Source organism: Perognathus longimembris, chromosome 7, assembly GCF_023159225.1.
Source record: "Perognathus longimembris pacificus isolate PPM17 chromosome 7, ASM2315922v1, whole genome shotgun sequence".
In the NCBI taxonomy this organism is placed as follows: Eukaryota; Metazoa; Chordata; class Mammalia; order Rodentia; family Heteromyidae; genus Perognathus; species Perognathus longimembris.
Window position 1 is genome coordinate 38,361,186 of NC_063167.1, and position 16,166 is coordinate 38,377,351.

General features: G+C 39.8%; 1 protein-coding gene and 1 pseudogene across 1 annotated transcript in view; one reads left to right on the plus strand and one right to left on the minus strand.

Annotated features, from left to right (window-relative positions):
- C8a (complement C8 alpha chain) overlaps nt 1-16,166 on the plus strand; it is a 59,989-nt gene that overhangs the window by 9,063 nt on the left and 34,760 nt on the right. Inside the window, exon 2 of the mRNA XM_048349921.1 lies at nt 9,313-9,406. Coding sequence (XP_048205878.1) covers nt 9,313-9,406 — 94 coding nt within the window. The remainder of the gene's footprint in view (nt 1-9,312; nt 9,407-16,166) is intronic.
- On the minus strand, nt 12,727-13,423 carry LOC125354307 (annotated as a pseudogene).

Here is a 16,166-nt window from a genome sequence, read left to right on the forward strand (position 1 = left end):
TCCTGCAAAATTTTGTTATTGAGATTTCACTGCATGTGGGGTACTGTACTCAGAGCTGAAGTACACATAACCATAATCTCTCTCTGCCAGAATACCAGTATGACTCAAGAGCCAGAAGCCTGGTGTGCTAGATGACCCAAGTCAGGCAGGTCATAAAGCTCTCTAGAGAGAATAAACAGAATTGGGAGGGTTTGGCTGGATGAGTGGGGTACGATTAACAGCCTGTGGCAGAGATAGTTTTATACACATACTTAAGACAGTGCATCTTTGGAATTAGAACTCACTAAGGAATTCTATTTGGTTTACAGAGGATACTTTTGTGGGATTCCTTATACATTCATCTAATTACTCAATGTTGTAGATATACGAGGGGATAGGTAGTAAAGCAAACAGATAATATCCCTACCCTCATGCATCCAGTGCGATGCAAGTTGATGTAAAATTCACAGAAATTTCCAAAGCATGGGATATGAAAGTGAGGGAAAGGGAGACACATTAAAGAAACCTACATAGCTAGGTAGCTGACTTGAGCAACTGATTGCTATGGTGGCTTCCCTAATGATGTTGGGAAAATTGGGAAGAGAGCTGGATGAAGGAGAAAATTAAGAGTTTAAACGTGGAATCAATCATTAAGCGTTCCCTGATCCAGGGGCAACTGGTAGAGATATACAATGGGGCAATTGGGTACACACAGCAGGGTTATAGAGGAGTAGTCCAGGGTGGAGATCTAAATTTAAGAAAGCTGAGCACAATGGAATGAATCTTGCCTCAGTAAAGGTGAGAAAAGCACAAAGAGAAGAGATGCAATACTTACCCCTGAGGAATTTCAGTGTTTAAGGAGAAGTGGTCCGAGATAGGAAGAGAGCAAGGAGGTACATTATTGAAGAAGTTTCGAAGAAGAAAGTTCTTTTTGTTGTTGTTTGTTTTCTTTTGCCAGTCCTGGGACTAGGGACACAGAGTCTGAGCACTGTCCCTGGCTTCTTTTTGCTCAAGGATAGCACTCTGCCACTTGAACCACAGCGCCTCTTCTGGCCTTTTCTATATATGTGGTGCTGAGGAATCGAACCCAGGGCTTCATGTATACGAGGCAAACACTCTTGCCACTAGGCCATAGTCCCAGCCCCGAGAAGAAATTTTTTTATAAAGGAAATATTGTCTAACAGAGGGCAAGTGAAATGAATCCAGAGAACACCATCAAAAAAGAAGATTGCTGAAGACTGTACTCTTAAAAAATCAAGTTTAAAATACCTCTACTTATTTTATTCAATGATTAGAAAGAATGATATTGTACCATTTGTAAAGAAATGGAAAGACCTGGAAAAATTATGTTAAGTGAATAAGTCAGGCCCAGAAAACAAAGGGTCTATGTTTTCCCTTATATGTGGAAGCTTATTAACTTATAAGTAAAAATACTTTAGGTGGTATGCAAGTATATTAAAATGTATTAACTGAAATATGATAGGTTCTAGGGAGAACTCAAATAGCTCAATTCCATAAAAGGACAAATCAGCGTTAAGCAAAATAAAACATCAGGAAGTGAGTACTCGAAAAGGGTAAGGTGTAACCAAGGAGGAGAGGGATGAATGAAGAGAAGTGGGGAACAATTCGGTCACGAATCCAATGTATATTTCACAAAATTAAGAAGGGTGAGTGAGGCAATGGGTAGAGGAGGGATGGGTTAGAATGTTGAAAGGAGTGACATTGATCAGGATATCTTCTATTCACTAACTGCTTTGCTAAATGGCAACTTTTTCATATAACTACATAATGATAATACAAATAAAAAATATAATAAAACAAACTATTAAAAGATACCTTCTGGGCTGGGGATATAGCCTAGTGGCAAGAGTGCCTGCCTCGGATACATGAGGCCCTAGGTTCGATTCCCCAGCACCACATATACAGAAAACGGCCAGAAGTGGCGCTGTGGCTCAAGTGGCAGAGTGCTAGCCTTGAGCGGGAAGAAGCCAGGGACAGTGCTCAGGCCCTGAGTCCAAGGCCCAGGACTGGCCAAAAAAAAAAAAAAAAAGATACCTTCTACTTGATGCAGCTTCCACATAGTTGAATAGGACTGGATCAAGATTCTATAATTAGTGACAATCAGCTTTAAATATAAGCTGAACCAATTTATTAGGCCGTCCCCCTGGTAATAATCAGAGAGCAGCTTTCTGACCTATTGGCCTAGGATCGGTAGCTCATCAATTATTTTATTTTCTAAGTTGCAGAGCTAATCAGAATCTACAGTCAAGTATTTGCCTTGCAAGTTGCATGTTTGACTCTAGGTTTTGAGCCCTTTAGCTAACATGCCAATCTACATTTAATGGTATATGAGGAATTTCTTACCCATCCACAGTTTTCCACTGTTGTAAGGGAACTGAGTCGGGAAAAACACCGAAGCCACATTTTTTTTTAATGTAATTTTATTGTCAAGGTGGGGTACAGAGGAGTTACAGCCACATTTTGAGAGGTCGAATTGGGAGTCTTTATTGGAAAGTCAGTGACTGCAGGTGCACTCCTGTCACAAAGACCTGCAGTTCCGCAAATAATGCTGTCAGAAAACTGAGCCATGAGGGCATGAGAAGAAAGAAAGAGCAGAAAAGCAATATCAACAAACCAGATCAACTCCAATGGAGAGATGAAATGGGACACCATGGCCGAGAGCCAGGAGACAGGAGACATGGGAACACAAGGCATGGCATAACGGCCCTGAGCTGGTCTGAGCCTAAATAGAGTCAGGGTCCTAGGGCAGGGTCACAGGAAACTTGAGTTGCACAGGTTCAAAGCACAGAATTGATAGGCCCAGTAATCTACAGTACACATCCCCATCCCTGCTTCTAGGAATTCAGGCACTCCCATCACCTGGGGGTTGGGACTTCACCTTCCTCCACCATGAAGACAAGATGGCACCAGTTAAACCCAGTTCTCTATCCACCATGGTCAAGGTGGCACCTGTTAGACTCAGTATCCATACCTTACCACAGAGGACAGTTTGATGGAGATGAAGGGCTCTGGTGGTCATGTGTATGGTTGAGAGGATAAGGAACCTATAGGCATGCTAGGCTCTGGATAGGCTTTGCCTTCAGGATCTCACTATGCTCAGACTAGCCCCCAAGCTATTGTTTCTGCTTTTCAGCTATAAGAAAAAACTAAATGGCACAAACTAGATTCAAAGGCATGTTTCATGGACTTTAAAATTCTCTGTTGCTTGGCACTGGCAGCTTGTGCCTGTAATCCTAGCAACCTCAATAGGCTGAGATCTGAGATCATAGTTTAAAGTCAGCTTGGGCAGAAAACTCTGTGAAAAAGTCAATTAACTACCAAAAAACCAGAAACAAAGATGTGGCTCAAGTGGTAGAGCACTATCCTTATGCAAAAAAACCAAGTGATAGTGGAATGCTCTGAGTTCAAGTCCCAGTACTGGCAGGCACGCACCCCTGCGTGTGTGCACGCACACACACACACACACACACACACACACACACACTTTTCTGTTACATCAGTGTTGCATCAACTGTACAGTCTTACAAATGTTTCATGAAAAAGAAATTACCTTTGTTAAAAAATATTGGAGAAATGCTTGGGTAAGCAAAGTAAAATGCAGAACTCCAGAGGGATATGAATACATTACAAGGCATCTTAAATCTCCACGAATGGAACATTGCAGACAGCTTATTGAAAAAGCTCTGTCCATTTTTCTCTCTTCTACTCACACCTGAGTGCACATTTTGAGAACTAGTACTCCATAGAACACACTGAGTAATTTTGCAGTAAATGTTTGGGCTATGCTCTTTCTGCAGATGAAAAAACTAAAAGCCAGACAGTTACAGCAACTTTCTCATAGTTTCACAGTAAGTTAGAAGCAAACTAAAGCCTAGAACAAATGCTTCTCAATCTAAGAACTCTATATTAAATGCCCAGTTACCTGAGTAGATTCTTGTTATCTTGAAGATGCCTTAAAAATATTTGTCATGACTGGGTACTGGTGGCTCACACCTGTAATCCTAGCTACTCAGGAGGCTGAGCTGTGAGGACTGAAGTTTAAAGCCAGCCCCTACTGGAAAGTCCATGAGACTTTGATCTCTAATTAACCACTAGAAAAACCAGAAGTCATGGTGCAGCTCAAAATGGTAGAATGCTAGCCTTGAGCATAAGATTTCAGGGACAGTGCCCAGGCTCTAAATGAATTCAATCCTTACAACTGACAAAAAATAAAATTATATATATATATAATATATATTTTATATATAATGATTTTCTAGTCCATAGACATATCAATGTTATTTAAGTGTGGTAAACTAACGTGGTAGAGCACCAGCCTTGAGCAAAAAGATCTAAGGGACATCATCCAGGCCTTGAATTTAAGCCCTATTGGGGCATGCGTGTGTGTGTGTGTGTACACGCGCGTGCACACACACACACATACGTGATGTGTATTAGTCCACTTTGACTAGCTCCACCCAATAAATATCTAAGGTTGGGTACTTTATCAAGAAAAGAAGCTTATTTGACTCATTCTTCTGGTGTTCAAGAGTAGGGTGGTAACAAGTTCTTCTTGACTCTGGTGAGGGTCCTGATTATAACTCTGCAGATGGCACCATAGTAGGAGCATGTGAGGAAGAGAACAAGGCAACACAGGAAGCAAGAGTATGGGATAGGGCCAGGCTCTCTCTTTCTGTAACAACCCATTGTTTCAGTAGTTAGTTTACCTTTACCAGGCCCAATCCACTCTGAGAAACCAACAGTACTCCCTTCCAGAGAGTTGTGCCCCTGTGATGTAATTATCTTCAGTAGGTGCTACCTTTCGTGTTCTGCTACCCTGGAGACTAAATCTTCAAAATATGAAGCTGAGGTGTGAATTGTACCAACCATAGTAATGAGGTCATTTAAAACTTGGTAGAATTCCTTTGGATAGCCACTTATGTGTCAAGAGCTTTAAAATATAAATAACTTAGCATAGAGTTTATTTGGGGGAAAGTAGAACAATGTGCAGTTATTATCCTTTACATTTCTGCTCTACTCTTAAGGGGAAAAAGTCAAGATGTAAAATGTTATTCTCAGCATGACCTCAACTTTACTATAAAATAAAAGATGGGAAAATATAACACAAATATTCATAGTGGTTGGAGTAAAAGGAATTTTTTTGATTTTTTTCTCTTATTATCATTGTTGGGTATTCTTTAATGAAAATCTATTACTTTTATAATCATCTGAAGGCTGGAGCCCTGTAATGAATGGTCTGTGGGTACCTCTGTACTCTGGCCACAGTGATATGATCACATTGCCGTGAGGGGCTCTGTCTAGACATCATGTCATAAAGCTTTTAAAATGACAACAACACATCACTTCTCTGTATAGGCTTTTGCCTCCATCCATTAATACTCTTTCCTTTGATTTTGACATCATAATGTAGTTTCTTTTGGTTCATAATGACATTACCTTGATAATTCTATAGTGAAGTTCAGAACAAACACATGTCCTCTCTGTTTCCAAACCCTTATGCTCTTTGCTTTTTCTTCATACTCTGTCTCCATTTTTCCATGTCTCTGCACTTCATACTTTCATTATTAGTATAGTCTGTCAGAAAAATGTTGTACAGGATAAACATTGAGCCAATTAGATTTCTAGATTAATCAAATTCCAAGAATTGGTTCAAGCAAATCTCTCAACCACACCACTGTCCAGTAATTAGTTTTATTTTCACCCTCCCCTTCATTCTCTTTTCCTTACACAAATGTTTACTGAGCACTTATCATCTGTCTACCCAGGATAGGTGGGAGGACTTAAGGCACAAATACATGAACCGAACATGCACCCATAAGACATTAGAATGTGGTGGAAGAAAGAGAAAGTATACCAATATTGCAAGTGTGATAATTGAGTGTTGAGATGGCGTGCAAAACTTGACCAGATCAAATGAGGAGAGCTGTCTAACCAAACCTGATATTAGGAAATACTTTGCTAGCGAATTACTACTTAGGATAAGACAGAGATAGCCAGGAGGAAGCCCAGGTAAAGAAGTGGATAGTTGGATTCATTCAGGACTGGACTTTACAGATAGGTGGGATAGAGGACACACATCAAGGTAAGATTTTTTTTAAAGGTGCCCTCCATAGAATTATAACTGGCTGTAAAGGAAAAAATGTACATTAGAGGGGTGTTGTTGAAAATAAGGAAGCTGTGGGATTAAGCTAGAAGTGGCCTTAGACAAGTTGGAGGGCAAGGGCCATGGGAATCCTTGAGTAAAGAAGATGAAAAATTCAAAGAGGTTGTGGAACCCCCAGGAACTAGACATAGGTGACTCATGAATTAGTGATTTGGGAGAAGAGCTGCTGCAGAGAAGTTCCAGGATGTAATCATGGAAGTTAGAGAAGGGACAGGAGCAAATGAGCGAGTGAGGAATATCCAAAGTGGTGATAGGAATGAGGTGGAAAGGAAGTTTGACAGCTGGGCATTGATGTTTTCTTTAAAAGGACAGGAAAGCTATAGTATTATGGTCTAACATCATTTTGTAGATCAGGGTTCCTTCAAGTATGGTCTGCAGACCATAATGCAAATAAAAACACAATGAAAAGAGTGAATAATATCTTGGTATTATGAAGGAATTCATTTTGAACTTGCAGACAAAGATAAGTTCAAAATAATTTTCATAATAATACAAGGACATAAGTTGTATTTTTTATTGTGTTTCAACTTGCATTGATGTTGGGTAATGGTGGATAAAATCGCTGTGGCCTAAGTACAAATCAAAGCAGTGGTACCAGTCTCAAAGGAAAAATTAAATTTTGCTTTAAGAAGCCCTTCCTAAAGCAGTAAGAATTATTCATTCTATTAAACCTCAAGCTTTGAATAAATGTCATTTACATATTCTATGGGAAACATGAGGAGAATACTTAAAGAACTTCCCATGCACTAAAGTATAATGGTTGCCTTGAGGAAAAGCAATTGCTTGAATTAAGTCAATGTAGCCACCCGTTTTCATTCAGTCTGAGGTTCAGAAACAAATGGCCCATCCTGGGTAGCTTAAATGACAAACACTTATTTTCCATAGCTTGAAGGAGGCGGGGAAATACAAGGTCAAAGTACTGGCAGATTCAGGGTCTGGTGAGAGCTCACTTCTGGGTTCACAGAACATGCCTTTTCCTGTGTCCTTGCATGACAGAAGGGGTGAGGGAGTTGTTTGGGATGTCTTCAGTGAGGACATTAGTTCTGTGTGTAAGATCTCAAACTTCCTGATCTAATCTTCAAATACTATCACAATGGAGCTAGGGTTTCAGTGTATGGATTGTGGGGAGATACAAACATTCAGTTCATAAGGCCACACTTTTTCTTGAACACCATTTCACAGGATAGATATAACTGCCAGATAAACTAAGGTTGTTCAGATTTAGATATTTTGTATACACAGTAATAAAAAGACAGAGAGAGTCTATCATTAAAGCCAAGCAACATTATTTGTTACTAATGACAAAATTTGATATTTCATTTAAAAATAAAAATATACCAGCATGAACTTGATGAGCTTGCTGGTGATAGTAGCAATTTTGAATTCTCATATTCTATAGTAGAATGTGTTAAGATAGGTACATTTAGGGAAATATTCGTTTTCAGTGTTTATGTTACATAAAAGATCATTATGTGAACAAGATCCATTCAAAGTAAAGACTAATGGATTTTAATGTATCAGAGGGCAAGAGTTCATTGAGATGCTTTCAGACTTCAAGCAGCAGCTAACACATGTAAGTTTGTTGTGCCAAAGAGAAGATCCAGTTATCTGATAGGAGAGTTAAACATTCCTGCTTTTTGCAACTACATCACCATATGAAGCTAGACTTTTTCCCCCATAAACTTTCACTATAACAATATAATAACTGAATGAAGAAGCAGGAAGAAAATCCTGCTTTTTCCTAAACCAGACATTAATAAGATCTGCAAGACATAGAAGACAATTATATTCTCATTGATTATTTATCTTGGTAACATCCTTAAATAAAATAATGTATAATATCACGTTAAAGGTTTATTGTGATTTTAAATAAGTGAATACATACTTTAAAATATCTCTATTTTAATTCTTAATTCTAGGAATGTCAGTAGATCTAGACTACATAGAAGCTCTTTGGGCTCTTCAAAAATTGGTTAGAATATAAAGGGGTCTTAAAATCAGTGCCAAAGATCAGTATTATATTTCTGACTACCCACGGCTCTTTCCTAGGCTTGTAACGAAGTATTATTATTGCCCATGAATAGCCACTCATAATTAACAGGAGATTTGAAGGACTGATTTTGCTGGCTATGCTAAGGAAATGACTGCCATTGATCACAGTCCAGACTGTCTGGCTCCCAAAGGCTGGGCAGTCTTGACAGCAAGATTCCACCTTCTAAACCTCTGTGCAGGCTGCTTGGCTTTGAAGCTGCAGCAGCAGCAGTGATGCTGTGGGAAGAGGTAAAATATTTGAAACAGTAAGCTTGTGGTTTATTTACCTAACCATAGGTGATCTGGCCTAGCTTTTTAACTTGTGAGGACACAGTATGGGGCTGGAAAAGATCACAGTCTTGGAAGAAAAAGCAGTTTCTACTTCGTTCCTGCCTGCAATACCCCTCATACCTCTCACCCCTTTCTGGGCAGGTTCTTCCTTTCCTTCTCCTAAGGGATGATTTGTAAAATGAGACAATAACATGATCAGGAGCAGGCAGTGGGCTTTCCCCTTAAACCGAGTTCAAAATTTCCCTGTCCTTCCTGGGTTATGACTACAGATGCTACTTAGCTATCAGGACTCACAGGATTCTTACATTTAAATATTTACCTCCTAAGATTATTATAAATATAATATGAGATTGTTCAGATAATGTCCTGACATATAAAACTTAAAACTAAATTTTAGGAAACAGTTCATGATCATTTTGACACCCATTAACTCCCATTAATGCTACTTTAAATATAGTTTTATAGCTAGGAAGATAGCTCAGAGATTTTAAGTAACTTGCTCAGGTTTTCTGAGGCAGCAAGTAGTTAAGAGTCAGTCTTCTGACTCCACATTCCATGTTTCTAGAGACCATGATTTCTGCTATTTTACCTCATCACAAATTGTCAGCTCTCCTCAGAATTCATCTGTCTAAGTGATAGTCATTTTTTCTATCTGGAATTTGATATGGTATTATAGTTGAGAGAGATCCTTGAGCACTGTATTTTTGTCTATATGATAGGAGCCCAATTTCTTATAATTAATGCTTTACTAGCAGGAACATGTGCACAAATTTCTTCTTTAAGTTTTGCATCTTAAAATGTATTCAAAGGTCTTTTGCTTTCTGTAGAAGAGTAAGTCGGGCAGTGACCCCTGCAGCAGTCGCATGTCAGCTCAGCGACTGGTCAGAGTGGACAGACTGCTTTCCATGCCAGGACAAAAAGGTGAGCCATTTATGACCAGTTGAGAGAATTTCCTATTATGATATGTGCATTGAGAATTCAAGCAGAAATAAGAAGTTGGGCTATGAGTCTAGGCCTATGGGGTAAAATACCTATTTGGATCTAGAAGCAGATATTTGGAAACGTTGGGTTCATGGATGGTGACTTGTTTTACCTCTCCTGATTCTACTCATCAAACATTTGCTCCCATCCCCTATGGTCTCTTTTGGTCTTGGCCAAACCATTGCTTCCTAATGAAGGTCATCTGAAGAGACTGAAGGTGGCTTAGTAGCAACAAGCAAAGGTACCCTTGTGGGCCTAAGATATGCCCTCTCTAGCCCCATTCGCATGGCCTCAAATCCAGCCCTGTTTCTTGCTCATCAGAGTGTTTGAAGGAGTTTCTTACTAATTATCATCCAACCTGTAGACCCATCATCATCCTTGGTTAGATACATGTGCTTTGTTAATGTTTGTTTTGTTATTTATTTTATAATTTCATTATTTTATTTTCTTATTTGGCAGTACTGGGTTTGAACCCAAGGTTTCACACTTGCTGTGCAGGTATCCTATGACCTAAACCATGCCTGTAGTCCAATAAATGTTCTGGATACTTATTGAAAATTGCAGAGCCTTACAAGCAGTATAAACAAAATATGGACCAACTATATTTATCTTAAAGGCTGATCTTCCTTATTTGGATTCTCCTGGATCTGAGAAAGGTTGAGAATCATAGCCCCTACATTCCCAGTTTGCTCTGACATCCTGAGTTTGTTTCCTGAACCTGCTTCATACTGAATAAAAGCACAGAAATATATTCCCTCACTCTTCTGGGGGCCAGAAGATTGAAACCAGGTGTCAAAGGGGCTGGGCTCTTTTCTGGAGGCTCCTGGGTACAGTCTGTGCTTTGTTCTTTCTGGCTTCTGGTGTCTGTCAACAGCCTTTAACTATGACTACATGACTCTTGCTCTCCACACACTCTCCTCCTTTTCCATGAGCCTTCTCCTCTGTTGGCAGTCTCCCTCCTTTGTCTCTCAGAGGGGCACTGCAATATCCCTTTGGGATACCTACATAACCAAGGTAATCAAAACTCAAAAACGTCTACCTCGTCTGCAAAATCTTTTTTTCTTGGTATGGGCACACTTACTTATTCTACAGAAAAGGACTTGACATCTCTGTGTGGCCATCATCCAACCTACTCAAGGACTGAAACTCCTTTATTTCCCACCCTCTCATTTCAGTGAGGTAGCAGACAGCACAATGGACTTCCTCCTAGCTCAAATCAGAATGGACTCACCACCAAAATCCTTTGTGTGTCTTTGTAGAGAGCTCAGAGAGAATGAAATTTTATTAACTATGTGAGAAGACCACCTTAGTTGCTTTTTATTAATATGTTTTTTCTTCTCAAAAATCATTCAAACAAAGATGTGCATTTCTGTAAACAAACATTATCTAGTAGATAGGAAAGAAAATGATTTCTTAATGATGGCAACCACAGGAAATAGCACAGAGAAGTCCCTAAGGGGCTCTGGGCTCCAACCTCCCTGCAACGTAGTGTCTTCATTATTAGATAGCAGCCTAGGAAATGGGAACCTGCTGGAAGTGAGCTGGAAGGCTGACTGCATCCCTCCAAGTTTAGCAGCTACGGGAAGGACAATAATGAGCATTAATAGCCGCTGTTTATCAAATATGTTCTATGTACCACACACTACCATAATGCCCCAAATAAACATACTGTCTCGTTGTTGACTTTCATGGACAGCTGGGAAAGCTCCACTCAATAAAGGTCACACATGAAGAAAAAGGGAAAGCCTAACCCATACTCAGACTGACTCCAAAACCCTAAGAGGTTGACTACGCCATTCTACCAGAGAGAAACACGTGACAATAGCAGCCACCTAATTCGATCTCTTCTATGGTAGTCCAACAGCCGGGACAAATGGTGGATTAAACTAAGGACCATGTGCTTTCTGTACTCGGCAAGAGCTCTAGCATTTGAGTTTATGCTATCAGCTTTTTTCACTTATGTTTGTTTTTCAGATAAATTTTCATGCTAACTTGACCCAGGTTGGGATTGAACTTGTAACACTCCCGTCTCTGCCTCTAGAGTAGCTGGAATTACAGGAATGCACTACCATCTACCATGTCTGGCCCTGATTTTTCCTTTTTTTCTCTGTCTCTTATTGTCCTTTTTGTATTTTGTATTCTCTCTCTCTCTCTCTCCCTCCCTCTCTCCTTTCTCTCTTTCTTCAATACTAAGGATTTAACTCTGGCCATTGTAGATGATAGGTGCACACTCTATAGCCCTGTATCCCTAGGCACCATACCCTAAGGCCTTTTATTTTTTAGAATATATTTCTTTAGTTAAAAATCACCCCCTTGATCCATTTGTCTACTGAGGGGCATCTGGGTTGGTTCCATATTTTAGCTATGACAAATTGTGCTGCGATGGACATTGTTGTGCTGGTGGCTTTAGTGTGTTCTTGTTTGTGGTCTTTTGGGTAGATGCCCAAAAGTGGGGCTGCTGGGTCATAGGGGAGCTCTATGTTTAGCCTTCTGAGGAATCTCCATACTGCTTGCCAGAGTGGTTGAACCAGTTTACATTCTTACACAATGGAATTTTATGCCTCTACCAGAAAGAATGACATTGCCCCATTTGTAAGGAAATGGAAGGACTTGGAAAAAATTATACTAAGTGAAGTGAGCCAGACCCTAAGAAACATGGACTGTATGGTCTCCCTCATAGGAAATAATTAGTACAGGTTTAGGCTAGTCACAACAGAGGATCACAAGAGCCTAATAGCTATGCCCCTATGAATGCATAATGCTAAGTGAAATGAACTCCATGTTATGGAAATGAGTGATCTATCACTGTTATAATTACTTTCAACATGCTATGTGAAACCGTAGCTTCTATTGTTGATGATCCTCTTGTATCCCCTTCTTGTGGTTGTACCTGCACTATCACTGTATCTTATCTGAGTACACTGGAAACTGTATATACTGGTATTAGAACTAGGAAAGTGAAAGGGAATACCAAAATCAAGAGACACAGGATAAAAAGACAAACGACTACAAAAGCAATACTTGCAAAACTGTTTGGTGTAAACCAACCAAACAACTCATGGGGGGAGAGGGGAAGGGGGAGGAGTAGGGGGGAATGAGGGAGGAGGTAACAAACAGTACAAGAAATGTATCCAATGCCTAACGTATGAAACTGTAACCTCTGTGTACATCACTTTGACAATAAATAAGAAAAAAAATCCCCTTTATAATATTTACTTGTGATCTAAACTCACAATATGTCTCAGCCCAGAATCTTTTCATGTTATTATACATGTATTACAATGCTTGTTATTTCAGTCTAGTCTGTAAGGAGGTCACTGTGTTGCAGCAACAACATGTTGTAACTCTACAAAGAGTAAAGCCTTTCAGCACTGACTCCTTTGACAATTCTATTAAGATTTTTACTTTAGGAACCTCTCACACATGCAGTTTTCTTCAGATACTGTGACCCCCAACTTTTTATAGAAACCAACATTTTGTGGTAGATACTCAAGAGTAATCTTATAACTGTTCAGTCTCTTGCTTAGCAAAGTAAGAGTTGATAGTAATGTACTTTGCCAAGCTGTTTTCCTCTGCATTCATCACTCATAACAACGTCTTCCACTCTTCCTTTCTTAGCACAGGAATGGATGAATTTATCTTCTATTATCCGAGTTGCTGTAGTGACAATCTGTCCTAGGGTCACATCTTCTACAACTGTAACATAATAGTCCCCAGATTTCCTCATATGCTCAAAAGATTTCATAAATTACCCAGGGTTGACAACTCCAGTCTCTGTCAGCTGGCCTAGTACATCAAAAAACACTCTATTAAGTCAGCAGCACAAAGAGGCCTCCAAACCAGGCCTTCTTCAGTGTGTGTTGGGGAAATAGCTAGAGAAAATGTGGTTGTACTATGACTCCAGTCCACTTCTTTGAGTAGACTTGGGTCAAACAAAGGAGTGTCATCAGGTTTCATTTTTCCAGAAGACCTATCCCCTGGCCCAGAAGTCAGTGCTCCCCTCCAGGTGGATTAGACTCTCTCCCTCATAGCTCCACTGCACCTAATCCGGAACCGGATTCGGATGTAGCACCAGCCCCACCTCCATCCATGCCACAGCCAGGAATCTATACCCAGAGTTGCAGAACCCATACCTCCGCCCTGCCCCTGCCTCATATGCAGGGTGTGCAGGCAAGGCCTTTTATTTTTGAGATTGTGTCTCTCTAACTGCCTGGATAGGACTTGAACTAGAGGTTCTCCTATCTTCACCATCTGAGTTGCTGGGATTATAAACATGCGCTAACCATGTCTTGTTTAAGAGCGATTTATTTACTATGCTGCCACTAATATTGCCAGCATGCTCTAATTCATCTTATTTTACAAATGAGAAAATTGGGGATAAGAGTCATTAAGTTTACTCAGGATGACCACAATGGCTGTGATGGAATTCCAATCTAGTTTAACATGGGATTTACAAATTCCCTTAACCTGATAAACTTGTGAAATGTCAAGAGACAAAGAATGTAGTGTTTGACCAGTAGAAGGCCTCAATAAATGGTGGTTTCCATTGCTAACATTTTCATGTCCATCACTATATTGGCTTAAAAGCTGTACTTTTTAAATAGTGAGAAAGAGAATTGGTATATGTGGGAACATTGATCACCAAGAGTCAAGAATGTGTATAGAAAATGGAAATGCCCAGGTATTTTCAAATTGAACTTTAAGTATAATCTCCTCCTACAGAATTTCAAAACCTCTTACTGCTATTATTAACTAGAAGGCAGGGAAGGCAGGTGGACAGGTTTGATGCTCACCTCTCGTTATCTTTGCCCCTTTGTCTGTGAACAGTCATGTAGAGTGGAAAGAAAGCTATAGGTTGAGCCACCATCCAAGGCTTCATTTATTTCAATTTAATTCCTATTGTGAGGTATTAGGAGGATGAAAGCTTAATCCAAGTCTATAATGTTCAAGTAGAATCCTTGGTAGATGATTAGGATTAGACTAGGTCATTTTTGTAGACCCCTCTCTTTCCTGAAGAAAGCAGGCAGACAGTTTCTCTCCCCACCCCTATCTCACTATCTGATATTCTGTACAACATTGGGACTCTGCCAGCAAAAGAAGCCATTGCCAAATGTAACTGTGGCCCTGCTTCCTCAAGAACTATGAGCCAAATCAAACCTCCTTTATTTACAATGTAGCACATCTATGGTGCTACTTTATTCCAACAGAAAATGGACTAGAGGAGGGCAAAAGGATAGGTGAGCTTCTCTGTATTTCCTCACTGGATGAGTCCCCATGAATACTGATAGTGTTGTGGAACTGCTTCTGTTTACTGGGCACTGGGCTAGGTGGTTCCATACATGTTTTTTTTGTTTTTTTTTTTGTCATTGTCAGTCATGGGTCTTAAACTTAGGGCCTGGACACTAAGATCTTTTGCTCAAAGCTAATGCTCTACCACTTTGAGCCACAGCTCCACTTCTGATTTTTCTGGTGGTTAATTGGAGATAAGAGTCCCATGGGCTTTTGTGCCTGGGCTGGCTTTGAAAAGCTATCCTCAGATCTCAGCCTCCTCTGTAGCTATGATATCAGGCTTGAGCCACCAGCACTAGGCCCATACACTTACGTCTCACACAGTCCCTAGAAGGTAAGATACCATTACACCCATCCACATACTCAAGTAAGATAAACAACTTGAGATCTGGGATTGGTGAACCAATTTGGTGTCTGAACCCAATTTCACCAAATTATCATGCACATGCTCGTTCTACTTTAGGATACAGGTGAAAGAATCATTAGTCACTGTAATTTGTAAGATTTAAACCACCCACCTAATTTGACAAATTTGCTAACTGAAGCTCAAATAACCAGGCACTGATACATAATCCAGCAAGAAGTGGATTCAAGTCAGAAATATGGATGCTCCAACTTTTGCTTCCTATATACTAAAATCTTGGAGAAAGGACTTTGGGCTGATGTGGGGTCAGAGGCAGCAGAAGATACAGAGCTATTATGTTCTCAGAGCAGACACTGTATGGGTGTTCTTCACCCAGCTTGTTGTCCCACTTCTGCAAGACAGCTATTAGACTTTGTATTTTTCCAAATATCCTAGTCTTCAATTTCTCCCTTATACCCATGAACCTGATACCACACATAATTTTTTAAAGCCTCATTATTATTCCCTAGATTTTTAATATACAGAAATTATTTTAATTATCTCCCATTCTTCTATTAATAATTACTTATTTATCAGTACTCAAGTTTGGACTCTGATTCAGATGACATTGTCACAACTCTTGTTCCTTCCAAATCTTGCATGACCTCTTTTTAATAAGCAAGGTAAATGCTCAAGGCCCATAATTTTCTGCAATTCCAACAAAAAGCTGCTGTACTTAAAAAAAAAAACCCACCTAGTTTGGACCATGATTGGCATGGGTAGAGTCATGGTCAATTCTTGAAGCAATGACTACAATTAAGGCAGAGGGGCTTCTCTGGTCAGCAGGGCCTGGTTTATATTTATGCATTCCTATAATTGGAAGGATGGATTATATTCCAAGGACAGAGGGGATGTTATGGCCATAAGCATTGCTGAAAAGGAAAAGCAGTTCTTAGAAATGCTCCTAGGAGTGTACTTGCCAGTAGATCATGTCCAAGTTCATGAAGCCACATAAGACACTGTTCTCCTTCTTTAATCCCCCTCTCCTTCCTATGCAAAAAATCCCAT